Source organism: Melanerpes formicivorus, unplaced genomic scaffold (assembly GCF_026170545.1).
Source record: "Melanerpes formicivorus ecotype bairdi unplaced genomic scaffold, bMelFor1.0.p_v2 SCAF_5, whole genome shotgun sequence".
NCBI classification, from domain to species: Eukaryota; Metazoa; Chordata; class Aves; order Piciformes; family Picidae; genus Melanerpes; species Melanerpes formicivorus.
This window is the reverse complement of record NW_027142357.1, coordinates 24,525,404-24,549,796: the sequence shown is the minus strand read 5'-3', so window position 1 is coordinate 24,549,796 and position 24,393 is coordinate 24,525,404. Positions and strand designations below refer to the sequence as shown.

General features: G+C 43.8%; 1 protein-coding gene across 2 annotated transcripts in view; it reads left to right on the top strand.

Moving 5' to 3' along the window:
- The window catches only part of LOC137441367 (unconventional myosin-X-like), a 94,296-nt gene that overhangs the window by 46,677 nt on the left and 23,226 nt on the right, over window positions 1–24,393 (top strand). Inside the window, exons 17-26 of one of the 2 annotated variants that reach the window (XM_068138784.1) lie at window positions 64–146; window positions 1,628–1,736; window positions 2,420–2,500; window positions 3,487–3,611; window positions 4,378–4,492; window positions 10,204–10,310; window positions 14,440–14,745; window positions 19,568–19,607; window positions 21,617–22,393; window positions 23,967–24,090. In XM_068138784.1, coding sequence (XP_067994885.1) covers window positions 64–146; window positions 1,628–1,736; window positions 2,420–2,500; window positions 3,487–3,611; window positions 4,378–4,492; window positions 10,204–10,310; window positions 14,440–14,745; window positions 19,568–19,607; window positions 21,617–22,393; window positions 23,967–24,090 — 1,867 coding nt within the window. Of the gene's footprint in view, window positions 1–63; window positions 147–1,627; window positions 1,737–2,419; window positions 2,501–3,486; window positions 3,612–4,377; window positions 4,493–10,203; window positions 10,311–14,439; window positions 14,746–19,564; window positions 19,608–21,616; window positions 22,394–23,966; window positions 24,091–24,393 lie in introns of both variants that reach the window. The other variant, XM_068138783.1, reaches the window with a different exon arrangement.

Genomic DNA, 24,393 nt, shown 5'->3' with positions numbered 1-24,393 from the left:
CTTGTACATTGGCATGTTAATGATTTGTATGGCACTGTTCTAGTGGCTCTGTCTACATTGCAGGTGCTATATGATGTAAGAGGCTTTCTGGAGAAGAACAGAGACACCTTTCGAGATGACATTTTAAACATGCTGAAAGACAGCAGGTATGCTGCCCTTATGCTTGTGAGGAAGCCACATCTGTTTGCCTGGATTAAGCCACATTCACATTCATCTAAAAACAGACTAAGGAAAGCAGTTGCTTTTGTCTGAGCATCAGGCATCATTCCTTGTCATTCTTAATCTTGTGCTTAAGTATCCTGGCATAAGAAAGGAGAGCTGGAGAAGTCAGATGAGGCACAGATTTAATCAGCACTGTTGTCTCACTTTTGAAAAGAGCTATCAAAGCATGACAGAAATCCCTCCAGGCAATGCCATCTTTTTCCCTGCTCTCTTCTCTCTTTCCTCTTCTTCATCTTACCTCCATGTCCCAACAATGGCAAATTTGCCCCTGAATGATTCAAGGCTCTTCACCATGCTGTTAAATGCCAGCCTTTGTACAGAGGCTGCTTTTTTTCCAGCCTGCTTTTTAGTGGAGAGCCAGACTGAGCCCTTGCTGCAGGACTGAGCATGGCCCCTAATATTATATCCTGGTGCTGCAGCATGACCCTAGAGACATGAGCTGACTTTGACCTTGAGCGAGGTCTGGAATACAGAGGTGGAGCCTATTAGAAGGAGAAAGGCATTTAATAACATGGCAGACCCTAGAAGTTTTTGAGTAGCAACTCGATCACATGCCTCTTGCCACAGTCCATGTATTGCCTCTGGCTCCATCCTGACAAGCCTGTTTCGGAATTGCATCTTATCCAATGCCTGCTGCAGAGTTTGCAGTGTGAAACAACTTGAGGGAGCTGAAAATAGGAGTTGCTTGTAGCTGCTTTACTCAGACAGTGGCATCTGGGAAACATTTTACACAGGGCTTGAAGCCAGAATTTTGGTCATCATTGTCCAGCATGATGGAAGAACTCAGTGTTTTTCAACAAGCCAGAAAGGGAAATTCTGCTCTAAGCAGTCATAACAATAAACTGGCACAAGCAGTGCTGGAGAACTTTCTGCAACTTCAAATAACCATCACCACTGTCCTAAAGAGTAGCAAAACAGTGGAAGATTCCTCATAGGTGACCTGCACTGAGGTTAGTGCTAGAAGTCTTCTGTTGACAAAAGGCAATTGCATAAGTATGTCATGGGATCTAAGGTGGCTGGGATGTCACAACACACAGTCTAGCTGGAGGTGCCTTCAAGATAGTTCCATCTGAGGCATATAGCTTGAGAGAGGTGTCCTGTCCAGTGCAGAATGAAGATAGTCCATTGTGTAATACCCTGCTTGACAGTGTGAGATGGGGTTTCTGGCCTTGCAGCCAAGTGTGGCATACAAGGGCAGCCCATGGGGTCTGGACAGCCACATGGAAAATACTCATTTCCTTCCTGAAGTACCCAGCTGAACTGCCTCCTGCAGCCACTCTGTGGCACAGCAGGAATAAAAATTAAATGTTTCACATTAGGACAGGGCAGTAGCTGAGACTGAGAGCCATCTTTTCACAGCTGGTGGGTGTCTTGCATCTTCTTTAATTCTTTTCTTCTCCCTTAGGCTGGACTTCATCTATGACCTTTTTGAAAGAGTGTGCAGTCACTGCAGTGAAGAGACACTGAAAATGGGCACCCAAAGGCGCAGACCGACTGTCAGTTCCCAGTTCAGGGTAGGATGTTTTCCAAGATAGCAGCAGGCTTCTGGGGAGGAGCAGATGGGTAAAGCAAGGCCTGCAGCCAAGAGGAGTCATTCATCCTTGTTTTGTGTCCAGCACCAAAAATATGCAGGAATGTTGTAGTGTGAAAAAAAAGAAAGACGGCACCACTGCCCCAAGGATTTCTGTCTGGTGTAAAATGTGAAATGCTAAAACTGAGCAGGGTGGCAGAGCAACAGATATTTGGCTAAGTATACAAAGTTCTTGAAGCTCTTTGACATTTCATGTTGGTTTGATGTTTCATTCGTGTGTGTGTGTGTGTGTTTGTCCTTTTAGGCCATATCTTTTACAGATATAGTGGCCACTCCAATAAAACCTTATTGAGGGGACCTTGCAGGTATGAATCGCATCCTCCTAGATTGTCTTCAAACTTTCTGTTTCACAGTTTTAGTTTCCTATATTTAAAGTTTGATAGTCTTGTAAAAATAATTCATCAGCTGTACAGCTCTGAGAACAAAGATGTCCATGTAAACAGTGTTAGAGTAAACAAACGCTGTGTGTCTGTTTTGGACAGGAAGTTTTGGCAGTCGGAGCCAAAGGCCATTAGGAATGAGAGGGCTGCATGAAGGACCCTATTGCATCAAATGTATCCCTTCTGTAGTGACTGATCCTTTGGATTTTGTCTTGCTGCTTTGTAGGATTCTCTCCATTCTCTGATGGCCACGCTTAGTACGTCCAACCCATTCTTCATCCGTTGCATCAAACCAAATACAGAAAAGGCAAGTCTGACTTCCAGGAAAATGTGTGCATGTGACACAGGCCACTGGGAGCACTCAGTTGCACAAATGCCTGCCTCATGCCTCTGTCAGGGTCCAAACCCAGGATAAGAGCTATTCCACCTCACATTCCCTTTTTCCTTCTAGTTGTTTTATGGTGAGGAAAATACACCTTCCTCCTAGTAATCAGATGAAAGACCGCATGCTGAGAGTATGATACAGCCATTCCCGCCTCTTTCTGTGCTTATGAAGCCTGAAGATGAATCAGGCTTGTGCAGAGCTGAGGTAGAAGCAGCAATCACTCATGTTTGTGGTGCCTGTAGACAATTTGTGCTGGAATGCAGAGTTTGTGCAGCAGGAAAGCATGTCTTGCAGATCCATGGCTCTGAGGCAGAGGAGGTGGACACTTCATGAGCTAGTCACAGTGGTTAGGCACAAGCTGGCTCTCACTTGTATTGTGAACTGTGATGGGAGGGCTAACTAGGTTGTGTGGAGAGCTCTGAAACCAATCATTGTCTTTGTATGTTTTGAAACCATGTATGACATGGCAGAAGAAAATGTGCTGGGCTTTTCATGTCAGAAAAGAATTCTGCAGTTTGTCTCCAGTTTGTCTGAAAAGAGCCAGCGAAGAACTGAGTCAGAGTTCTGCATTTTGTATGCATTGTATCATTGCTTTACTGCTCAGATCTGACTATGACAGCAGTCTGCAGAATGTATTTTTTTCTAAGATCTGCCCAACCCCCTCTCATCTGCACCATTTTCTGCACCATTCATTGCTGTGAGGTTGCTTTCCTTTTGATCCAAACTTCTCCCTTTTCACCTGCCATGCCCAAATATGCAGCAGCTGACTTTCTACAGAGAAATTGATGTATAGGCTGTGACTGTCTGTGTTCAGAGAAGCAGTCACTGTTGAGTCAGCAAAGTAACACCAAATGAACACCTCCTCCGTCTCTCCTTTTGCTTGTTTTTGAACCTGGATCACCGTGTAGGCACCGAACCTCTTCAATCCAGATGTGGTGCTAAATCAGCTCCGATACTCAGGGATGCTGGAGACAGTGAAAGTTCGGAGAGCAAGTTTCCCCATCCGGCGCCTTTTCCAGGACTTTCTCAGCAGGTAATTGCTATCATTGTACCACATGCTGTAAGAGCCCCGAGGTATAGGATTCTGTATGTTTGTTCCCTCAGTAACTGCAGTTATTGATATGGATCATCTGTGGAATGTTTTTCTAAACGTGGCCTTATTGACTGTATCAGAGGCTGATTTGGAAGCCCTTGTGGAGATTTGCCTTTGGGTCCAAGGCAGAATGGAAAAATAGCCATTTTCTTCTAGCCTTGCCACAGATTCGCTTGTATGATGGCTGTGAAACTCAGCTGGTCATAATGTGTAATAAGAAGACATCATGCTTAAAAGCTTTAATCTGGCAGGCTGAAGCAAATTTTAATGGACAGTGTAGTTGATTAATATTGGAAAGAGTATTTCTTTTAATTAGCTGCATCAAAAGGATTTCTTGAAGTTTAAAGCTAGAAGGGACCATTGAACATTGCTTCCTTTGTCTCTCGGAACATTACATTCCACCCCTATACTGAACAAAATAACTTCTGTCTGATGAAAGCACATGTTTCAGAAAGACAGTTGTTCTTTACTGCAAAATGCTGTGGAGTTTGTATCTTATTACTGGGATTGCAACAATAATTGCAATGTGGTAGAAACAGATAAAGGTTGGTGGATGGAAATTTCCAAATTGGAAGACAAACACGAAGAAGGGAGGTCCCCGAGGGAGAGAGACTAATGGGAGGAAGATAATTAGAGTTAAAAGATTAGGGTGGGAGGGGGTGGGTTACCATCATACACATCTAGTGTCATTTTGTTTGGTTCTTAGGTACAAGATGCTTGTGAAGGGACCAAGTCTCTCAGACAACAGCAAAGCTCTGTGTGCAGGCTTTCTTCAGACCTATGACAGCAGCAAGAAAGAATGGCAGTTGGGTAAAACCAAGGTACTTCATCACTGTGGGGCAGGGCATGTTTTTTTCCCATTTGCTAGGGATTCAATTGCACCTGGTGAGATTCAAACCAGTAAAAAAGGTTAGTGATGACCCTTTAAATACATTGGAGTATGCCACTGACCTGCAGCACCTTAAATACTTCCCATATTATGTACCTAGAGATGTAGAAGGCTGATTTTCCTTAAATTCCTCTCTGACCAAGCCAAGCTGATTTTGTTGTGTCTGATCCAACATAAGAAGAAGCAGCATGGGTCTTATTCTGTGCAACTGCTATGTGCACAGTTAACTCTTGCCTCTTGTGCCAGGTATTTTGCTTTGCTTGGCTGACTGAAATTATTGCAGGAGGCAGTGAGCTGCTGCTTGGTATAGATCTGAACTGTGAATAGGTAGCTAGATCACCAGATACGCGACAGCTTTCTGCTGTGGAAGCTCAGAGGATGGTTTCTGCTGTTAGCCCAGATGCTAACATACATTTTCTAGGAAAAGGTATCCAAATGCTTCTTCTCATTTGCATCATTCAGATTTTGGTGACTGCTTAAGATGTCTCTCTTACCTGATGTAGTCTGGAAGTTTGTGCGGGGGCAGTGTTCTCCACCTGGAAAAGTACTATTATCTTTCATTTAATGGGGAAGGAGCTGAGTGTTTCAAGAGGATTTTTTTCAAGCGTTGAGACAGCTGCACACATTGTGAGGTATATTGCTATAGAAGTCAGAATGGGACTTCCATTATCTTTATTACAACTTTCCACATACTCCAGTGAATTCTTCAAAGAATATCCAGGGCAGACAACATTTCTAAGTAGTGGGTATGCAGTCCATCTCCAGAACATGTGGTGCTCCATGAAAGCAGCTTTTCTTGCATTTTTTGCCCTTATGCCTTCCAAAAAGTAGTTCAAAATATTTCCAGAATCACAATGGGACTGGACGTGTTTCTAGTGAAATTCACATTTAATTTGCCCAAGAGATCAGATAATGGTATTTGTTGTTTAGAGGAATAATTTCATAATGAGTGGATAGACTTACAATGTTTCTTGGAGAGTGAGATCCTTCTTTCCTTTTCTTAGTTGAGTGCTGGATTCCACTTGGTAGTCTGGACTATGAACTCTGTGACAACCAAGGAATCCACTGGCCATTGCACTGGGAAGGAGGTGTACTAACCTGAAGTTTCTAAGGCCTTCATTCATGTGCTTCTGCTGATGTTCATGAAAAAAAGGATTTATGACTTAGCTGTATTTCTGCTCTGTGATTAAAGCATTCCCCATCTTTGATTTGGGAATCTGGTGTCTCTTCAACGATCCCTTCAAATCAGGAAGCATTTCAGTCATTATTGTCCCTAGATAATCCACACTTGGGTGGCCGCCAGTCTCACAACATTTCAGTCTTAAAGCCTGTGTGGAGTATATGTGTGTTGCAAAGCTGCTTGTGCTGGGAAGCTTTAGAAAAGGGTGGTTAGACCTGGTAAACATGGAATTTGAAGTTTCTTCCCATCGTGACAAGAGATGGAAGATAGCTGAGAAGGGCAGCAAGAAAATACATACAAGGACCAAACTCACATGCACATACCATTTAGAATATAAAAGGTTGTAAGGTATATAGCCAGAGTCCAGGGACTACAACACACTGACAACAAGCAGGAAATCCAGGCTGCTTTGAGCCCCTGGCAGAAATGGAATCCCTTCTCAGTCTGAGTTGCACATCATGAAGGACTGAGTCCATCTGTCTTTTTTCACCCCTTGACCTGTGCAAACAAATTATTTTGGAACAACAATGTAGGTAGTAACTTGTGGCAAACAAAATGTGTTTGTATTTTGTCAAAACACTGGATGTACTCTATTTCTTTTGAACAATTGTGTCCTCTAAACTAAAACTTGGCTGAAGAGCTGTATGCAGCATGTTGGCAAACAGAAGTCTGTCTGCTCAGACACTGGTTGCTGTCAAGTCTGAATATTGTAGAAAGAAATGAATTATTAAGAATGTCAGTCTTTGTGTCTCTCTATTACCTTCCTATGAAAAGGAAAACTGAAAGGAAGCAGCTAAGCCATCTTGTTTGGTTGTAGAAGTTATTTTATATTTGATATGGTTTGGGTTAGGGATGTCTGTCATTGTTGAGGGGAGCAGTTCTATTTACTCTAAAGAATGTATCACTCCAAGGCTGCCTTGGCCTTTTTCACCCTTTCTGCCATGCTGAATGACTGGCCAGCCCCTGCCTGCTCCAAGGTGCTGTCACCATTATGCCATTTTATTCTTTAGTTGAGTTGCTTGACATTTACCACCATCTGAGCATGGGAAAGAAACCATCTCACTGATTCCTTGGAGACCCCTCTTGCAACTCTGCTTTGTGACGGTGCCTCCAGAAAGTCTGCCCTTATGGAAGCAGATGCCAAGGTGAGGCCATGCAGAGCAGTGAAGTTCCTGGTAGTCCCTTCCCTGCTGCACGTATCCAGCTGTTGTGTTTTAGTTTTTGGTTAGAGTGGTTTGTCCGGTTCCATGTTTTAGCAGTGCTGGGATACACAGGCCTAGAACACTTGGCCTAATTTTTCCAGAAGCTTTCAGGCCAGAGTGAAGTAAAGCTACCAGCTAAGGGGCACAAAGTGTAAGTCATTGTCCTGGGAGGGAAGTTCCCTGTGTGCCCTTGCTGCAGCTTTTGTGCTACAGGTGCAGCTCTGGGTACCCAGGCAGTGATTCCCAGAACTAGCCTTGGCCTATGGAGTCAGGAGTAGCTACTAAAAAAGGTGTGACAGGCCAATGAAGATGTAACCTAGGAAGAAGTATATGGGGTGAGTGAAGAGAAAGGCTTATTGAAGGGGGAATAGTTCCTGCAAAATGAATAGAAGGATAATTATATCCCTAGCAATTGTTTGGAGGAGGAAGGAAAAGACTCTGTGAATTAGTGCAGGGGATTGTGTAGCTTGGGAAAGGAAATAGAGGAGGAAGGGCAGGATGATCTTTGTGTTTTTCATTAAGAATAGAGCAGCTGCTGTGCTGGCAATTGTCAAATTAATGTTTATAAAAGGTATTAATGTATATAAGGCAGGTTTTATCCGGTGGCATGGCAGAGATGAGGGCTTGGCTGCAAACAAGCAGTGTGATGATGGAAGAGCTTGTGCTAAGGCGCCCTTAAAAGTCTTCTCTAGAGATGAGCTGGGATGGAGCAGCAGTTTCTGTGCCCCTTTCCTCAGTGCACCTGGACCTTCTGGTACACTTTCCCATACCTGCAACACAGATTTCCTGTGGCTGTTTAACACACTGTTTAATCCTTGCTGTTAGAAAGCATTCATTTCCACGTCTCAACCTGCTGTTTTGCAGGGCCCCTTTGAAGGAGGAGGTTTCTGTAGACTGTTTGACATCCAGGTCACAGTGACCCACTTCCTGCTTTCCCAGTGTTGTCCCCAAGAATCATATGATCCCACTTATGTACACATGGGTGCACATGCACATTTGTGTCTGCTGATCTGCACGTAACCTTAGCATGTTCACTGTTGTACTGATGGTGCGTGCAGGCATTGAGGTTGTGTGAGGAACAGTCATGCTGCACTGTGGTATAGAACTTGGTCAGATTCTAATATGAGCAGATATGATAGAACTAACCTTCTATGTTTTGTTCAGTCATTCCTTCCTCTGATGAAAGTGATCATGTTTTCAGAAATTGACTATAAATGATAACAAAGAAAAGGCCACCTTCCAAACTATTTCTGCAAAGTGTCAAACATCTTTCTGGATTTGAATGCAATTCACTCTTCCTCATCATCTATGGGAGTCTAAACAAACCCTCAAAATACCAATATAACTAGATATTGTATGTTATTTAAGGTTAACCCTTCACTCTCAAGCATATGTAGAAAGCTCTGTAGGATTAGAGTTGGGTCTTGCTGAACTCTGCATGTCCCAAACTTCATTTTTGTTGCACTCACTTTACTGGCAAAGCAAAGTGTGTGCTTGCTAGGGAAATACTGACGGACTGAGTATTTTTGCTATTTGATTGTAAGGTAATGGACCGAGACAGTGTTTTGCTGGTTACATTCTTGAAATGGGTGACTGTTGCTTGGTTCTGGAATGTAGTGGAAAGAGCAATCCCTGCCTCAAAGAGTCTTTAAAAGATTGTTGAGTGGATGTACAACTTGAATGGAAGCATGCCAGCTTCATAGTTGGCAGTACCTTGGTAATGAACCTTCTTATAAGGCTACACATGGTTACTTTGTCATTACATAATAGTTCATTTCTTAAAGCCGTCTTAATGGCAATGGCTCCTCGGGAGAAATTTGAGTCCAGGGAAGCCACTGGCTATGTGTCCTAATTCAGGGAGAGGTTTCAATACACAGTGGTCACTGTGCGAGGAAGAAAACCTGTGTAAATAAGTGATGACACCAAAAGCAGTGATGGAAGGGAAGGAATAGAGAGACATAAGGGGAGGTTAAGTGCAGAGAGGGAGAATTTTGCAGAACTCTGGCCTAAATGACTGTTCAAATCTCTGAACATCCCTCTGGCCTCTCAGCATAGCCACATGGATCCAATAAATTTGTAAAGAGTTTTTACTGATTAATGTACTTCTGCAGATTGTCAGCTCAGCCTATGTTCAAGGCAGCACTTTGACGAGTGGAGTAGCACTTTGCTTGTGTAGTCTGTTCTGCCTCTGGCCCCAGCAGCGATTTGGCCAGTATCAGGCAGCAGGTCACATGGCCATGGCCATATGGCAGTTGCTGCCATGACTGCAGCTTGTATGGACATACCTTAGCAAATTTATTCTGGGCTGATATTGCTTCAGTGTATTCACAGTGCCATGGAGTTCCATGTGGACTGCAGTCCCTCTCAAAAAGCAAGGCATTTATTTCAGCACCCTGTGCTAACATACTGCCAGCTAGCTCAGATATGTCAGCACATTTCCTGTAAAAGTACCCTTATCTTGCTTGTATCTCAGTCCTTTTGTCTCTAAGACAGCACTGCCATCCCTCATGCACGCATTTAGTATTGAGCAGAGGTTTGAAATACAGGTGATGGAAGATGCTTGAGAATTAAGATACTGGACACTGAAATGCAATCAGTAATATCTGGAGACCTCCCTTATTTGGAGATCTCTCTCAACACGTGCTGCACTGCTGAACCTCTTCAGCACAGAAGCATTCCCACCTCAGCCTTTCTGGCGGTTGGTGGTAGACTGAAGGTAAGCTTAGCTTCGTACCTCGACAGGGCTTTTAGCTTTCCAGTTCTCTTACATTATTAGGATTGTTGGAATCTTAAAAACTAAATGTTTCTCCCTTTCCTCGAAATGCAAAGGAATTTCTGTGCAAATTGTTTGATCACCTAAGCAGTTGTCGGTGCCAGCTGCAGGTACTGGGCTGTGTAGGGAAATCTGTCAGCCGGTAAAGAGTTAATCACAGGCGCTAGCACAGGCTCTCCTCCTCTTCCCTCCTCTCTCCCTCCTTCCTCTGCTGGCTCCCTCCCTCTCTCTCTCTTTTAAGTCTTGACCACAGAGTGAGGGAGGCGGGGGTTGGGTGCAGAGATTGGCTCCTGTTGTTGCAGAACTTTTTGCTGGTGCCCCGAGCACGGCGGGCGCCGGGGCGGGCGCCGGGCAGCGGCTGCCGCGGGCGCCGGACACGGATCGTGCTTAGCGAGTGCTGGTCACCGGGGATGAAATCTCCCGGCTCTCCCGGGGACTGACTTCTTTCCTCTCTTTGTGTTTATTGAAACTCCTCCCCGTGGCGTCAGGTTTTCCTGAAGGAAGCTCTTGAGCAGAAGCTGGAGAAGGATCGGGAAGAGGAGTTGAGGAAAGCAGCTATAGTCATCCGAGCCCACGTCTTGGGCTACATGGCAAGGTCAGTGCTGGGGGCTGCCCTACCATCCCTGTGCTTGCCTGCCTGGGTGGCCCCGACCCCTGCTCTGCTCTCTAGTCCGCTCATATCCCTCCCTTCTTCCCTTTCTGTGTTCTAAGGGAGAGTATCTGCCCTCCCTGCCACCATCAATCCTGTTGAAACCTTTCTGTACTTTTGCCACCCCTCCTTTGATTCTGTGCACACTTGCACCTTCCCTCCACACTACTTAGCTGGCTTCTGCAGGGAGGGTCTTCTGTACTCATTGCTTGCCTCCGATGACACCTTTTCCTTGCCTTCAGGGTTTTCCTGGCTGGGCCCCACCTACCCTTTGGGTCCCCTCCTTATGCTTGTCAACTCTTTTTTGCTCCCCCTGCAAACCGCTTCTCCTTCACTTGCAGCTCTGCCTTTGCTCACCCTCTTTCCTCGCCCTGCCTGTTTGCCTCGTGATCGCCCTCTCCTTTTAATTAACTCTTCAGAATTGGGTTTTGGCCAGCTTTGCACCAGTACTCTCTTCTTGCCGCTCCCTTTTGCACCTGACCAGAGGAGGGCTGGGAGAACCAACTGCAGACAAACTGCCCCTCCTCTGCCCCTCTCAGTCAGTGTAACAGCTGACTCCTTAATGGCTGTGGCATGCACACTTAATCCCAGTAAGATGCTCTTTCCTGGCTGGTCTCTGCTCCAGACACCTGTCAGTCAGGAGTGTGAGGAGGTGAAGTCCCTGGCCAGCAGAGCCCTCCCAGCAGGCAGTCCTCTTAGGGCTCCAGTTACACCAGGTAGCTCATTTTGCATCGGGAGGTGTGTGCAAGGGTTGTGCCCTCCCTTGACAACGTGGAATATCAGCAAAATACATGGGTTTGTGTCAGGGGCTTTTTATTAATTTATTTATTTCCCTCTAGAAAGATAAGTATTGCTTGTACATGATATTGCAAGTTCTCTGTGTCAGGGCCTCTGGTCTATTTTACTTGTGTCTAGCATTTGGAGAGAGGAGTAGGGGTTAGCACAGGAAGATTGATTTTTCTGGAAAACACCACTGAAAGCAAACTGATCCCTGCATTTCTGAGTTCCTGGGGAGGTGGCTGCTGCCCTGCAAGCCTGTGATGGAGACAGTGTTGCAGTAATGTCCTCTTGGCTGGAAATCCTGTGGTCTTGTAGTCTCCACGGAGCCTAATTCCTCATCCCACATGTTGCTTTTCTGAGTCTCATCTTTAAGAACAAGCTATACTTACGCAGCCAGAGTGGAAATCCTCACAAGCAGCTGAAGATAACTGGACTGTGCAGAGGAGGAGAGCAGAGAGTGAGGAAAGAGCTAGGAAGGGAAACTGGAAGACTTCCCTGTGGAGAGTTTCTAGTTGCACTGCACCTATATTGGTGAGAGTCCAGTACAGTTCATCTGGGCAAGTAGGAATGGCTTCTTGGAGAGTTGGGCAGAGGTCAGGAGAATTAGTGTGCACTGTGTTAAGCTTGATATTATTTCTGTTAGCTTTGCAAGGATAAGTGTATTTAAATTCATTTGGTCTCATGCAAAGTAGGTTGGCAAAGAAGGGTACATATGACACAGGAAAGATTTTACTAGTTTCTCTCCCTTAATGAACTTGCTCTGTGAGCCTGGAGAACCAGCCATAGGGGTAAGAACTTTTTTTTTTTGCTTTCATTTATTGCAGCCTAGTATCTCTGATCACTACAATGTGAGACGAGAAAAGCAAGCTCATTCAAATGACCCCATTTTTTGTAGCTAATCTGTGGAACTCTGAGCTGCAGGTAACAGCTTCACCAGCTAAAATACACATAACTGTTCCCAGGCTTGCAGAATCTGTGTACAGATTTGGCTGTATCCCTGGATTCTGTGGGACCTTACTGCTCAGAGGAAGATGATAGTAGGAAATTACCCCATAGCCCTGTGTTCTTTAGTCCTGGGAGGCATAACTGCTAGTGACAGCTCATTGACAGAATAATTAACGAAATTCTAAATGCTGCACTGGAGCCATGTAGCCACTCCATCTTCTTTTCTGATCTGTGGGCAGGATGTCTCCCAGCTCCTTAGCATGGGGTGCAGGTTGAATTTCTTTGGCCAATGCAAGAAGGTAAGTGGAAGGCTGAACCACGGGAATGAAATTCACAGCTCATGTGCAGTAATTCCAGCTGAAGGGCGTCTGCAAGCTTGGCTGCAGTCGTGAGGAATGAGCGGGCACTTCAGCCTGGCAGATCAGTAGGCAGAGCCAGCCTGTAGCTGGGCAGGACTTGGCACATGTTGCACTTGAGAGAGTTTCTGGCAGATGCATTTTGTAAAAGTCAGAGTGCCCTTTTTGATGCACTTATATCTGCTTTGGCAGAGAGTGTATGTGCAGCTGTTCACACCCCATGTGCAGGGAACAGGGAGGACAGAAGGAGTAGGGGTGAGGGGACTGCAGGCCAGGAGCAATTAATCTACAGCCTCCTGGTTCTTATCACCTACTCCCTTTCCTCTTCTTTTTTCTGTGCTTCCTCCCTTTGACTTATTACTTCTGGAAGAGAGCATGACCTCTGCACACTACTGCTGTTAGCATCCCTCTCCTGGTTTTCTTGACTAGGCTGATGTATCTGATGTACAGGGAGGTGGCAACCTGTCAGTATGGGTCCCTGGTGCTGTTTGAGGGGAGTTTGGTTGCCAGGAAGGGGATTTTGAGGTGTGTCTTTTCCTCAAGGGATTGCAGAACGTCTGTGGAAAGGACATGTGAGAATGCTGTCCTGCTCCCAGTGTGCTTTCTAGGACTGTAAGACCTCAGGATTTTTCTGTCCGAAGATCCTGTGTAACAGCCCCATAGAATTTGCCTTTACAGTTTCTGGTTTGGAGTAAAGAAGGATTTGATTTCAATAGCACAAATTACCATTTCCCTGCAGCAAGGTAGTATGGTATCTAAATATATTCAGTTTTTAAAATGCTTGCTTATTTCCAGCCTGTAGAGACTGCAGGTCAATTAAGTCTTCTGCTGCCTGTTGGATAAATGGAAATGCCAGCCAAAAAATGTGGATACTTTGACAGGCTTTTCCATAGTCTTACTGTTCTTAAGATTATGGAGCAAGTACTCTTTTTTATAAGCCAGACTTTCTGCTTCCAATTTTGCTTCCTCAGAAGTCACTTGAGGGTCTAACATCATTCTTGAAATAGAGGTGCTAACACTGAGCACAGGATAAAGGTAGCAATGCAGTCCCCTTCTGCACAGTATTTCTGCTTGCAAGTATAAGAATCCCAGTAGCACTTTTCCCTATAACGTTGTGATGGAAGTTTGCCTCCACCTATGATCTTTGTGGCCCTGAAACGCTTGCTTGGGGTTCTGCTTCCTAGCGTAATCCCATATTGGGTGTGTAATAGTAACTCTTCTGTTGTTTGCCCTGGTTCTGTATCATCTACAAACGTCTACCAGTGACTTTTCTTTTCAGATCTTCATAAAAACGATCTCTAATACAGAGGCAAGAACTGACTTTCCTAGAACTTAACTATACAGAAATACTGAATGGTGATTCTCTTCTTTTGGGGCTGCACTGTGCTTTTTGTTTTTAAAATACTGCAGAGTTGAATCTGATGTCATTATTGATTAAGCAAAACGTTGTGCAATAGAAGTATATGTTTGTGGGATCCTATTATAGTGTTATATTCAGCAATCAATATTGTAGCATCACTGTGTTTCCTCCTAAACAATATGAGATTAATATGACCAGGTCTATTTTTGCCCTTTTCCTGGAGTAATTTGCTTTTAGCCACTTGTTCTCATATGGTAAGGCCATTTGTATGTTTTTGTTACAATAAATCCACACTGAGTGATGTTGCTAATTGCACAGTGAATGTGTTCATGTACAATGCAAGGAGACTCTGAGCCAGTGGACCTTCTCTTTACATGTGCCAAGTATCCATCCTTCATCCTTGAGAATCTTCACAAAAGCAGGTGCCCATGGAAACAAACTAAGGGTAGGTATAGGAGTGAGAACAGTGAGGAGAGTATTGGCAGTAGAGGAGCAGGAATTGTGTCATTTCTGAGTAGTATTTTTCCAAATTCATTTTCCTGTGGATGCGGTACGATTGCTCAATATATAAGGGCACAAGAAATGCAAAGCATGTTACTTCATGGTGCAGTAAGTGTCTTGTTTCTGGTTTTAGGAAGAAGTATCAAAAGGTGCTAGCCAGTGTTGTTATAATCCAAAAGAACTACCGCGCATACTTCTGGAAGAAGAGCCTGCTGCGGCTGAAGGCCTCTGCGATCACCCTGCAGAAGCACTGGCGTGGGCACCTGGCTCGCAGTCTCTACCAGCACCTGCTGCAGCAGGAACTCAGGCAGAAGCAGGAAGTGGAGGAGAGAAGGAAGCAAGAAGAGGAAGAACAGATCAGAAGAGAGGAAGAGGAAAGACAATGGCAAGAAGAGGAGGAGCGTAGGAGGAAACAGGAAGAGGAAGAGGTGAAGGAAAGGTACAAGATGCTGAGGTGTAAACGTGGGTGTGGGGCAGTGGCATGATGACAACACTGGAATAGAACTGCATGAGACAGCGTCCCAGTCCTAGGGTGGAGATCAGCGTAGGCTGGGGGCAGCTTAGAATAGAAAAACAGTGTGGAAAAGGAGTGTCCTGCTTCCTTTAGGAAAACCATTTCTGCTGTATTTTTACCTCTGCTTAGTGCTTTTCCGCTTTCAAATATACATGAAAGGAAGCAGTTTCACTGGCTGAGCAGAGATGCATAATTTTCTTGTTGCCTTTGCAATGGTAAAGGAAGTTTTATGCAGTCTTCCAAACTCTGGAAAGATTAGCAGTGTAAGAAGGTACCATGGAGCTTGGTATGCTCAATAAGCAGGGTCAGAAAACAAGATGGGGAGCACACCTGTGCTCCCACTGCAGTTCTTAAGCTCATGAGAATACGCCTGGTCTCTCCACTCCTGCTGCTGTGTATATCTCATCAGGAGTATGGATGTGTCAAGATTGGTGGTGGTGGGGGGAAGCTAATGTGACAAAAGGCTGCAATCTGTGAGCAGTGACAATACACCAGTTGAGAATTCTGCACCTCAAGTGTCATTTACTGTTCGCTCTGGCTACCTACATCCTGTCCAAACTTGGTGTCTCTTTTGTTAATCTTTCATTTTAAGAAGCGTAAAGCTTCAACTATGAAATTGTTACAAGCTTGAACAAATAATCCATTGACATTTTAAGTTGGTAAAGTTTCTTAACAGGCTTTTTTTACATACTTGTCCCAAAGTTGGATCTTGGCAGACTATGATGTGTGACAAGCATCATAAAACTCTGAAGTCAGAAGCATGTCACAAGGAAAAGAGATTGCCTGTGATTTCACTGGAGACAGTAGGGTGATGTATCTACTGGAATGAGGCATGGAGTCAGTGACACTAGTTTGGCCAGGGAATTAGTTGAACAACACTGAAAGCTCCATTTTCTCAGTGTGTCTATTTTCAACAGCACCCTCATCAGCAACACAAAGCTGTTCAAGTTCAGAATGTCAGTAACTAGTTGGCAGATATCAAATGCTAACAGACCCTCTCTCAGGTCTAAAGTCCTCATTGTATTCAGTAGAGCTCATCCCTACCTAGTTTTAGATAAAAGGACCTGTTTAGCTTATTCATTCTGGTGTGTTTCTGCCCATGCCCTTTAGTTCCCAACCCATGAAAGATAAATTGAACCCAGCATCATTGTAAAGGAGTGCCAGTGTTTCTAGGAATCAGGTGCTCATTTTGCTTTCATTTTCTTCTTGATACCAAGTGGCTTCATTCAAGGTGAGTAGCCAAGAAGGTACAAGGAGACCAGTGTGGCTAAATGCTGAACTTCCATTTGACCTCAAAAGTGGTCAAATTGGCTAATGTACTGAGAAGAAACAAAGAAACCCAACACACAGGCAGAGACAAAATTAGAAAGACCAAGATGTAACCTGAGCTATAACAAACTAAAAGTCGTCATGCAGTTATTGTCCACACACTGCTAGTAAAAGAGGGACATAGAGGAGTTTGGTCTACTGTTCAACAGGAAAAAAAATGTAATGTTGAGAAAGCTGAGGTATTTCATGCTACTTTTGTCTTCCCACAAAGCCAGGAAAACAAAAGGTTAGAGAATACTCAGATAAATCAGATTACAAAGAAGTCATCTGGACTTGGTGAAATTAATGTTTGGGTACTTTGAGAACTGGTTTAAATCAGTAGCTATTCTCTTTGTCCTCCTTTGTGAATAGTGGTGGAGTTTCCATAAAACCGGAAAATTCCAAACATGATGACACCCTTGTAAAATGGGAAAAGGAAGAATGATGGAAATGTGAACCAACCCACCTAACCTCAATTTCAGGGTGATTTTGAAACAAGTTATGAGACAGTAGTAAATGCTTAATAAAGGAGCCAAAAGCCAACATAGATTTCTGAAGAACAATCAGCATTAGTACCTTTGCTCTCTACAACAACTTTGCTCTCTACAACTACCTGAAGGGATGTTGTAGACAGGTGGGGACTGGTCTCTTCTCCCAGGCAACCAGCACCAGAACAAGAGGACACAGTCTCAAGCTGCACCAGGGGAGGTTTAGACTAGATGTTAGGAAGAAATTCTTCATAGAGAGAGTGATTGCCCATTGGAATGGGCTTCCCGGGGAGGTGGTGGAGTTGCTGGCATTGGAGGTGTTTAGGAGGAGACTTGATAGGGTGCTTGGTGCCATGGTTTAGTTGATTAGGTGGTGTTGGATGATAGGTTGGACTCAATCTTGGAGGTCTCTTCCAACCTGGTCTGGTCTATTCTATTCTATTCTATTCTATTCTATTCTATTCTATTCTATTCTATTCTATTCTATTCTATTTCGTCCTATGATCGCTTATGACATGCCATGTGGATAGGGAAGAGTCATAGAGGTTAGGTAACTTGACTTTGAGTAGGTAGGTAAAGGTTTTGGCGTGTTATGACAGTACTCTAAGACACTATAAGGAATGTGGCTTGGAATAAAGTACATGAAGCTAAACCAGGATCTGTGCTTTTAACTGCATTTTAATAAATAATATTTTTTTTGTTAAATAGAGAACTTGTGAATGGGATTCTTTCATGTTCTGTGCTGCATATGGTACTTGTACAGTGTTTTCATAGGTTGGATGAAGAAATACGAATATCTTTGTTACATTTGTAGATAAAACCATCTAAGTCAGGATTAGAATTCACATAATTTTGGCATGTTAAAATAAACAGTCTGGGAAATATAGGATAACTTTCCATAGAGATATATTCCTAACTGTAGATCTGCATAACCAAATGCACAGAGGGAGAAGGAGGAATGCCTGCTTCAGCAGCAGGAAGAGGCTGAGTTGAGTATTAGTCACCACTGTCATGCTGTGTGAGAAGAGAAAGCAAATGCTGTCTATAAACAGCATTGTTTCTGTAAGATGTGGGGGTGATTGTGCTGTTCCGCTTTGCACTGGTAAGGCTTCAGCTGGAGAACTGCCTTTGATTTTGGATATCACATTTCAGTAAGAGTGTAGATCAGCTGGAGATAGAATAGAATAGAACAGGACAAGGTTGGAAGAGACCTTCAAGATCGTCGAGTCCAACCTATCATCCAACACCACCTAATCAACTAAACCATGGCACCAAGCACCCTATCAAGTCTCCTCCTAAACACCTTCAATGCCGGCAACTCCACCACCTCCCCGGGCAGCCCATTCCAATGGGCAATCACTCTCTTTATGAAGAATTTCTCTCTAACATCCAGCCTAAACCTCCCCTGGTGCAGCTTGAGACTGTGCCTTCTTGTTCTGGTGCTGGTTGCCTGGGAGAAGAGACCAGTCCCCACCTGTCTACAACATCCCTTCAGGTAGTTGTAGAGAGCAAGAAAGTCTCCCCTGAGCCTCCTCCTCTCCAGGCTAAGCAACCCCAGCTCCCTCAGCCTCTCCTCATAGGGCTTGTGTTCCAAACCCCTCCCCAGCTTTGTTGCCCTTCTCTGGACACGTTCCAGCAAATAGCAAGAAGTATCAGAGGTCTAAAAATGTGAGGAGCATTTGCAGGAATGAGTAGGTGATTATTTCTGATTCGGTTTCTTGTTTTGTTGTCTGGGTGTGGGGTTTGTTTGGGTTTTTTTTGTTGTTTTTTTTTTTTTTAATGGCTCTGATTCTTGAACCCTCTTATCATTTAAAGCAGTTGTTTAACTCATGACTACTGTTAGAGATCTTTCAGCAGAGATGGAACCATCTGGAACTGGCCTAAGTCAGCTTACATTTATAAACATATCCTGGATTTTTTTTTATTGTTTTCTGAGAGCAAAAGTGCAGCAGTGAGAGCTGTAAGGACTTTGTGACTTGGGGCTGCAATTTAGAATTTGGCTGGGGAAAGCTGCAGAGCCTGGGAAATAAATATCATTGCCCTCCTGTTCTGCTTGGAGTTGAATTATAGGTGGAGTTGAATTACAGATTTGAGAGTTACCACTGACAGTCTGAATTTAGCTGCACAGTGGTTGCTACAGGCTGACTCTTCTATCCAGCCACATCCTATCCATCCCCTCTGTGCATAACACTGGCATTTTCTGTCTCCTGTTGCTTGTAGCATGCTTGCTGTGGAAGAACTGGCTGTAGTGACTGCTTTGCCAAGGAGTACAACCTTTTTGAGCTGGGTAGAGATGCAGCACTGTGGGATATATATTTTTGAATTTCTCCTCTACTCACATTTACTAACAGACTCTGACTCTTGCAGCCTTTACTAATAAACTAGGTTTTGAATGCCACTGAGGAGTTCTGCAAACTGGAGCACCCAAGTCTTCAGAACAGAAAATCTTAGTCATTTAACAAAGTACAAAAATGTGATAAATTTGGAGGACTTCAATACAATAAAAACAAACCAAAAATCCTATGCTGGTACTGCAGTAACTCTGTCCTCTTTTAAAAGAACAGGCACAATTTCCTGATATCTGTCAATTGTGCATGTGCAACCTCATTTAATGTCCACGGATGTATAGCACTTCAGAAGATTCTGTTTACAATTATGATGAGTCTAACTGATCTGTCATTCTGTCACTGTTTTCAATGTCCTTCATAGTGTGTTCCGACTAATCCAATTTCCTGATTGATCTGAAAGTTAAGTGCGTGGGGAAAATCTGTTGTATCCACAAAGGTCATGCCAACCACAGAGAATTGGATTTTTACTAAATTACAAAAGCTTTTAAGTCAGTCTTACAACAGGTACCTTATTTTAACCTTATCCGTGAAAGGTTGATACATCCATGTAATTCTGAAAGCCTCATGTAGGAGAACTCACTATCATGTCTTGTTTTTCAGCAGAGAAAGAGAGCAACTGAATGCACTACACCAAGTGGCTCAGGTAAGTTTGACCATTCGTCTTTCTTTAAGGAAAAATTCTCTCTCTACTTAGAAGTTCCTGTTCACAACGGAGACAGAGGAGTCTAGTAAGGCTTTATTCAGATAAAGGGAGAGTCCGCAGGACAGTTTCTGGTGGTATCTCTCAAATTGCTGGGAGTCGCAGCTCCCCTTTTATCCTAATTTCCCTCTCCTTTTCCCTATAGGCTCAGGTACTCAGGATTTACAATCATTCCCAAAACACCTACTCCATGTCCCCCTTCACATGCAGCACCCCCTACTGCATACATTGTATGTTCATTTATATTAGGTTCCTCATGACTTTGGGCGGAGAGGTTAATATTTAGAAGCCTATTAAGCCTGCGCTCTGGTCAAAAAGTTCAGAAGTTTAGGCTGTGTTCAGTGTCTTGTCATCCTCTGACAGGCTCCCACTGATTTACCTTGAATTTAAGATAAAGGTCTTTTGCAGCTGCTGCTTCGTTGTTTATACAGATAGATAAGGGAAACTGTCTGGTTCCCATCCCTTCTTCTTCTAGCCCCCCTTCAGACAATTCTTCCTTTGTAAAGACACTGGTTACTTTTAATCCCATCATTTCCATATGTCTTCCTTTGAGTATTTGTGAAGGGTCCTTCATGGTTTGTGCGTGCCCTGGAGCTAATACTGTTGTGGTGGTGACACCAGCTGAAAAAATGTTCAGGCTTTGTTCACTTAAAACCTGCAGATGCTTGGTTTTGGCAAGGTAGGATTTTTTTCCAAGGCTCATGGATTGGCTTTCATAGTTCCTACTTGAACATTATGGTATTGAACATACAGCATCCTTTTTTGTCTCTACTGCTGAGCTTACTGCACACCTTGTGATGACACTGATACTGTCTGTTTGGCTGGATTGTCACCTGTAACAGCTAAAATGAGAGTGCAACAGGCTGATACCACAGCTAAAATAATAAACCCTTTGTAACTGATCTAATTGTTGGGACTTGATACATCAAAGAGCAGCCCCTGGTGTGTGTGAAAGCAGCAGTGTGTCTGTCTTGTTCCTTTTCCCAAAACATTTTTTCCCCTTTTCAGGCCAGCATTTGTCCACAAGTAAGAGTCAAGTAGAGAAGAAGCAGCAGGGTAACTGTAAACAAAACGAGGGATTAGCTTAAATGAGCCAACTGATAGGCTGCATTGTCATCTCCTATAGGAAATCCATTAAATCCTTTTGGAATTTATTTTTGCTTTTTCTTGTGTGTGTATGTTTTTATCATCCCCCATGGAGGGGAAAGTGGCTTTATCAGGGAAAGTTACCGGTATCTTCTGTATTCTGTTATTGTGTACCTGCTAGAAATTTCTGTTACTTGAATATAGAGAAGAGAGGAACACAGAGTCTTCAGCAGCTAGCCATTGTTCATCCAGTGATGTTAAAGAATGCCAAGAAATTCTGGGTGGAGTTTTGGTGTGATTGTGGTGGATATAATCCCACTTCATGGCAAATAGCCCTTCCAGACCTAAATTCTGATGGTCAGACCCCCAACTCAGGAAACAATGAAATTCTAATGAATTTCTGGGAAATCTTCAGCTCATAAGCAGGCCATGTGCATACACATATTTGTATATATTTGCTTTCTCTGTGCATACACACATTTGCATGTATTTGCTTTCTCTATACGTGTGCATGTTTTTGAGGTGGTTACAAAAGAAAGGGAGGATGAACTTTCAGAATGCTTTTATCTGAATTGTAGTGTACAAAGGGCTGTAACACAGGTAGCATAAAGAGAGGCTCTTCTAAAAAGTCACTGATCCCAGTGAGCTTCCTTGTATGATTCAGAAAGGAGGTAGGCTGCTGTAAAAAAGGAGGTACCTGAAGATCCAGTAGTTCTACACAGTGGATGATTGCAGGATGCTTAAAGTCATCCGTATGCAGATGGGAAGTACAAGGCCAGCACAGGCGATAGGAAGAATGAAAGGTCCAGGCAAGGAACACATGGGTATTGAAGGAACTGCTTTAACACTATTACAAATTCTTTAAGGTGGAAGCAGTAAAGACTGAGGAGGTAGATACTCCCCTGCAAGAAGAGGAGAGACGTCAGATGGAGGAGATTTTAAGATTGGAGAAGGAGATTGAGAAGTTGCAGCAACAGAAAGAGGATCACATGTCTATTATATGTGAAAACACCAGGAATGAAATCAATCGGCAGCGAGAAGAAGAGATCCAGAGACTGGAAAAGGAGGCATCAAGGGTTGCCCAGGAGTTCTTGGAGCTGCTGGATTTTGGCAATTTGGATGAAAGTGTGCAGAACCTAGAGCGCTCACTTTCAAGCGAGGGAACACTCAATATTGACTGTAGCCTGGTGGCACCACTCGCTGAAGAAGAAGTGGATGAGGGTTTTCATGCTGATGACGAAGGACGGCCAGCTTCCAGCTTGGTCTTGAGTCAGCACAGCACAAGAAACTCAGAGGAAGTTGCAGACACAAGACTTTCACTTCTCCAGAGGGAGGTGGGAGAGGTTATCCCTGCTCCAGGACAACCTGTGGAAAGAACCAGTAGTCCCAAGGAGCAGAAAGCCCTCTCTGACCCAGCAGAAACTATTTACAGCACTGTCTCAGATAAACAGAGGACTAACAGCAGAGAAGCCGGAGAGCCAGTTTACACTTCACCCCAAGATGTGGAGTCTGACTATGACCATGAGGAGTTTGATGGTAGTGGAGATGCAGGGAATGCCTCAGCTGAGCCTCTCGATGGTGAGGAAGGTCTGAGACACTCCCATGGTACCAGCCTGGACTCCAACCGTGGTAGCCTGGACTCGGTAAGAATCCCTCCCCTCACCTTTCCAGACATTAGTGTGACTCTGTTGATATTTATAACACCCTCGAGTTCTTCTTATGAACATGCTTGTTCTGAGCATTGTTACTAATGCATAACTTTCTCTTGCATCAATAATCAGCTTGAAAAAAACGAAAAGTCATAGATAGGCTGAAGGCCAGAGTGCTTGTGACTGTCCAGTAATTTAATGGCACACAAGCTAGCACATATGTACCTAGGCTATTTTAGATTATTTCCATCACCACATATTAATGCAGCACCCTTTAGGAAGACTGAAAGCAGTCTCCTTTCTTGTAGCTGTATGTTCTGCCTTAGAGAGGTTTTGCAGAGATAGCTTGAGCTTCCAGTGGACAGTCATGAGAAGAAATGGTGAAGGTTGGTGTTTGATTCGTTTTCATCATCAAAACTTCTCTTGTTCTAGTCCTGTCACTGTTCAGAGTCAAGGGTTTATTTTCAGCTACTCTTTACAAGTTAAGCTATCCTAAGGCTTAAAAAAAAAAATCACAGTGCTGAGCCGGGCTGCGTGTCCCAGTGCACACAGCCATGACCACTGAACCTTTTCATTCCTACCACAGGGACAATGACAGGGTAGTAATGCTGGGCTGTTAGCCTTGAACTTGAGGCATCTCATCTTAGTTCACACACTAGGCTCTGGGCTTCCTGAGTGCCTTCAGGCTAGTTGCTTAGTAATGCAATGATAAATTCCCTCACAGAACTGGATGTCAGATAAGCCCACATAAGGTTGTGAGGACTTCAGGTGTGAAGCTAATGACAGCCTTAAACATCAGATGAATGGTGGCTCTGAGAACAGAGACTCAAGTGACAAAAATATCTTTTAGAAAAGGGTTGATACTGTTTTTTCTTTAAGGAATTCAGTTTACTTCCTTGGCTGTTGTTTTCCAGTGACAGACCGTGACCATTCTTAAAACGCTGCTCAGTTTTTCCTGTTTGCATTTCCCTAATGTCAGCTGCCAGCCGTCAGAAATTTTTTATGATGTGATCTGTTTCAGTAAAGATACCCTCTCTGTGGGCAGGTACTCACAGATCACTGTCAGGTAATCTTCAAGTCATGAATCATTCTGTCACAGCCTAGGCTAGTTTCTGCCATTCTTCCTAAAATGTAAATAGGGGTGGAGGGTTTTACTGGGCTCCTCAGTGAGTACTGTCTTGTCTGGCCTGTCTGCCAGAAAAATCAGAAAGTATCTCCAGAGTTAAAACTCTCTTAATGTCATACAATTAGATTTTTGGACTGTGGGCTCTGCCTTGAAACAGGAAGGTTTGTTACCTGCTAGGTAACTGGCGTTTTCTGGGTATGTCCACTGCTGAATGTTGCTCTCCTCTCTGGTATGAAAATTCCATGCTCTGGAGAGTGTTGCTTTAGGCGTTAATGGGTAAGCTGTCAAGCCTCGGTTTTGCTGTATTGCTTTTTTTTGTGAAGGGAGTACGTGTCGTTTTGCACCTTCTGATCATGCAACTTCTGTAGCCTTCTTAATTTGCTCCAGTCCTTCTGCTACCAGGAGAACCCGAGCAGCCTGTATTTCTTCTTTTCCTTTTAGTTTCTGGACAGTGAAGAAGAAGTGGATGTTTACATTGATACAGATGAAGAGTTTTGCAATGGACGAGTCACTATCTTCAATGGCTCGGGACCACCCTATTTTCACAGCTATCTCTACATGAAAGGTAAGTGAGTTTAGCCAAAAACATGGAAGGATGGAATTCAGGAAACCAGCTTTCCTCTTCTGTTTCTCTAGAATTATTGTCTCATCTGCTCTTAGTTCTTTGTGTAATCTCTTTTCTTTTCTTCTTTTATTAAAACAAGCAAATAAAGAGCTAGGAGGTGGATGTCAGGGAATTAGACTGGATATCTTTGCCACTGAGACTTAGCTGTGCCCACTTGGGCTTAAATGACTCATTCTGGACTACAAAACTGAAGACAGTACAAAACATATTTCTGTGTTTTGTGGTTTTGGTGGTTTGGGGTAG